General features: G+C 44.3%; 2 protein-coding genes across 2 annotated transcripts in view; one reads left to right on the forward strand and one right to left on the reverse strand.

Moving 5' to 3' along the window:
* Positions 1–2,333, forward strand: part of ednraa (endothelin receptor type Aa) — a 13,448-nt gene extending 11,115 nt beyond the window's left edge. Inside the window, exon 8 of the mRNA XM_084454336.1 lies at positions 333–2,333. Coding sequence (XP_084310462.1) covers positions 333–470 — 138 coding nt within the window. The 3' untranslated portion in view covers positions 471–2,333. The remainder of the gene's footprint in view (positions 1–332) is intronic.
* fam184b (family with sequence similarity 184 member B) overlaps positions 1–3,920 on the reverse strand; it is a gene marked incomplete at both ends in the record, with an annotated part of 62,735 nt that overhangs the window by 43,735 nt on the left and 15,080 nt on the right. The window lies entirely within an intron of this gene.

Consider the following 3,920-nt stretch of genomic DNA (forward strand, 5'->3'; position numbering starts at 1 on the left):
GCTGTCAGAGCAGAGAGACCTGGGCTGGACATACCCCATGCCTCAGCCCTGGCTGTCCTCAAGTAGAGTGGGGGTGATGGGTGAATGCCACTCCCCGAAAGGCAGACGGTGCCTCTTCCTCCTCCCCACCATGAACAGAGCAACACTGTAGCCTAAATATTGGGTCGTAGTTCTCACAGTCTTCAAACATTACATTTTCAATCCGTAAATTATCTGTCCGGCGTCATACTCATATTTTAACGTTTCCCACGGAGTAGCGCTGGAGTACCGACACAACAACAACAGAGCTATCTAACCCTGTTCCCTCTGTCTGCTGTCCCCTTGCCTTCCAGTCCTGCCTGTGTTGCTGGTGTCACTCCGAGAACCAGGTCACCAGCACCGGGCACATGAACGGAACCAGCATCCAGTGCAAGAGCCCGGAGCCCAACAACCTCAACACTGACCGCAGCCTCCGAAAGGACAGCGACTAACGAACTCACTGCCGCAGAGCTCCACATGGACCGGGGTCCAACAACGCTTCCCTGGGCCACTCCACTCCACAACCACCCCAGGAGGGTCCAAGAACTCCCCCCTGGAGTACCCCCACAGGGACTAGCAATTCAATTGAAATAACGTCTACCCATCAAACCCGTAAGTCCCAATGCTAAGTGTCACATATGTCTAAGGAACACTGGCAAATTCTGCGCCTGAAGTGTAGGACCAAAGGCAAGTGGGGATTATTTGTAGACGCAGACTATAGCTACGATGTTCTCTACAGTACCCCCCATCTCAAAGGGTTCTACACTTCCCAGACTCACTGTTCAGATTTCCACGGAGGAGGAGAGTGATGCTCTGCCGTGAGAGAGGAGGAAGGAGGCGGATGACGAGGGGGAAGGGAGGAGTTCTAACAGGATGCAGCTGAACATAGGATATAAATTACCCCCAATCAGTGGCTGGGTGTGTTGTTCACATATAGGGCAACACTGCTGGGACAGACACAGGCAGGAAGGGCACAGTGGTGGCTGTCAGAAGGGATGTTGAGAGTGTGTGTGTGTGTGTGTGTGTGTGTGTGTGTGTGTGTGTGTGTGTGTGTGTGTGTGTGTGTGTGTGTGTGTGTGTGTGTGTGTGTGTGCGCGTGCACGTTGCCTCTAAAGAGTCGTTGACGGCGGAAAGAAGAGGAGCTGAAGCTTTGGACTGACTGTAGTTCGTATTGTTGCTAGTCTCTATTTCGTACGGTATTAGCTTGCTGTGGTGTATTACTCCTTCATTGAGCTAGTCTCAATATATTGGACCTTTGCCATATAGACAGTATAAACAGTAGGTACAGTATCTGATCAAGAAGATGAAATTTAAGTCACAAATGTTTTTTTGTTTGACGACTATATTTTGTTTTACAAGAAACATACAGAATCTCAAGTGTACAGTATTATTTTGTGGTCCAGCTTTATAGTAGTTTAAAGTAACAACACTTCTGTAAACGAAAAGGTTCTTTGAATGTCACCTTGAATGTCCCTGTACAGTGTTAAACTGCATACAGACTCTAAACCATATCTATGACATGAGCTGTAGCTGAAGTTTACAAGCTAGTTCTCCCAACTTGTCCAGATGTAACTAACACCAAGCCTTTAAGTAAAAAGTTATAATTAGGTTTGAGTTCACCATAAAGGGATAACGTTTTCATTCCTGCTACACTGTGAAGTTCACAAGAAACAAAACAAAATAGTACCAGTTAGAGAAAAGTGTTTTGAAACATGCCTCTATAATCTGCAGTATATATATCTACTTTTATATGGTGTGCTGTTGTCTTTTATTGTATATACAGTAGAATATGTGATGCCTGGGGCAGGATTTGTTATTGTTTTCGAGTGATGATAGAACTACAAGTTATTACTCTGTTGTTGTTTTTTTTAAATGATGATAGACAAACAAGTTAGAGAAAAATCATATCATACCTAAAATCTTATCAGCTATTTTAGGACTGTGCTACCTTGATATGTGAATGCATAAACCTGTGTGTGTGCGTGTGTGTGTGCGTGCGTGCATGCGTGTGTGTGTGTGAATGGGCATGCGTGTTTTTGCTCATCCAAGTCCAAGTGCACATTTGTGAACGTGCACTTGTGTGTTTGCGTGTGTTTGAAAATGTTTAGTGTGATTTCTTGCACTTTTTAAGTTGGAGTGTTGGGCACTATGTGGGGCAGATTGTACCAAAAAGGCTTGTATCTGTTTATTCAGTCATAACAATTACATTATTTACCACTATGATATTCATCAAGAGGATTTAAACTCCACCATAGGAAATTGTATCATCATTTTATTTTTTAACAAAAAATATATAGTTATCATATGGAAATGTTGCTGCTTATTCTAATAAATAAAAAAATAACATTTGTGTGTGTACTACACATTTCTGAAAAACAAAACCCAAACTCACCTCCCCTCAAACCCCAAAAAGCACCATGTGAAGGCGTACTAATACTGATGAGGAACCATGTGAAGGCGTACTAATACTGATGAGGAACCATGTGAAGGCGTATTAATACTGATGAGGAACCATGTGAAGGCGTATTAATACTGATGAGGAACCATGTGAAGGCGTACTAATACTGATGAGGAACCATGTGAAGGCGTACTAATACTGATGAGGAACCATGTGAAGGCGTATTAATACTGATGAGGAACCATGTGAAGGCGTACTAATACTGATGAGGAACCATGTGAAGGCGTACTAATACTGATGAGGAACCATGTGAAGGCGTACTAATACTGATGAGGAACCATGTGAAGGCGTACTAATACTGATGAGGAACCATGTGAAGGCGTATTAATACTGATGAGGAACCATGTGAAGGCGTATTAATACTGATGAGGAACCATGTGAAGGCGTACTAATACTGATGAGGAACCATGTGAAGGCGTACTAATACTGATGAGGAACCATGTGAAGGCGTACTAATACTGATGAGGAACCATGTGAAGGCGTACTAATACTGATGAGGAACCATGTGAAGGCGTACTAATACTGATGAGGAACCATGTGAAGGCGTATTAATACTGATGAGGAACCATGTGAAGGCGTATTAATACTGATGAGGAACCATGTGAAGGCGTACTAATACTGATGAGGAACCATGTGAAGGCGTACTAATACTGATGAGGGGGCCTCCGCGCCACGGCGCCCCCCGTGAGAGAGCAGGAGGAAGTGTGGGTCTGGGAGTGATTTGACGGAGTGACCTCTGACCTGCGTGGCGTCCTGAGGCCCCCGGGGTCGACCCGCGTCAACAGAGAGGGTGAGACCGGATCGGAGCGACCGGAGGGAACGTGACCCGCGGGCCGGCCTTGTTGGAGGATCTCTGCTCAACTGCTCTCAATTTGAATCAACCTGGGTCATACGAAGGCCATGGAGTCCTTATAGTCCAAGTAAAAAAGAGGACTGATCATTTTGATATGGTTTCTTAATGAGATATTGTCCTTTCAAATTTGCGTTTTACATTGGGTATGTTAAGAGCCAAAGGATACCTGATTATGGATTTCTGCCCCAAAAACAACAAATAGGAGGTGTTATGGATTTGCTGGACGTAGATTTGTTCTTTGTTTCCGTGGGCTGGTGGTACATGTAGCTCTGAATAGGTCCGAATCTTTATGGAGCTGATTCTATGAGAAATGTTTATGTCCGTTTCCAGTCAACCTGAAACAACACTGCATTCCTCTCAGCGCTGTGGTTGAAGAGATACACAAATATGTCTGGGTTTTATGAAACTGATGACAAAAAAAACATGGGACATGACTAAGAGAGAGAGAGAGAGAGAGAGAGAGAGAGAGAGAGAGAGAGAGAGATAAGTGGAGAATGAGAAATGAGAAAGAGGCAGAAAAAAGAGATGGGGAGTGGTTTTAGATCGGCTACATTTGGTGGGAAGCTGCTCCTTGCCAGCTGTGAATTGAAT

This window comes from Borostomias antarcticus (genome assembly GCF_949987555.1).
Source record: "Borostomias antarcticus genome assembly, chromosome: 20".
NCBI classification, from domain to species: Eukaryota; Metazoa; Chordata; class Actinopteri; order Stomiiformes; family Stomiidae; genus Borostomias; species Borostomias antarcticus.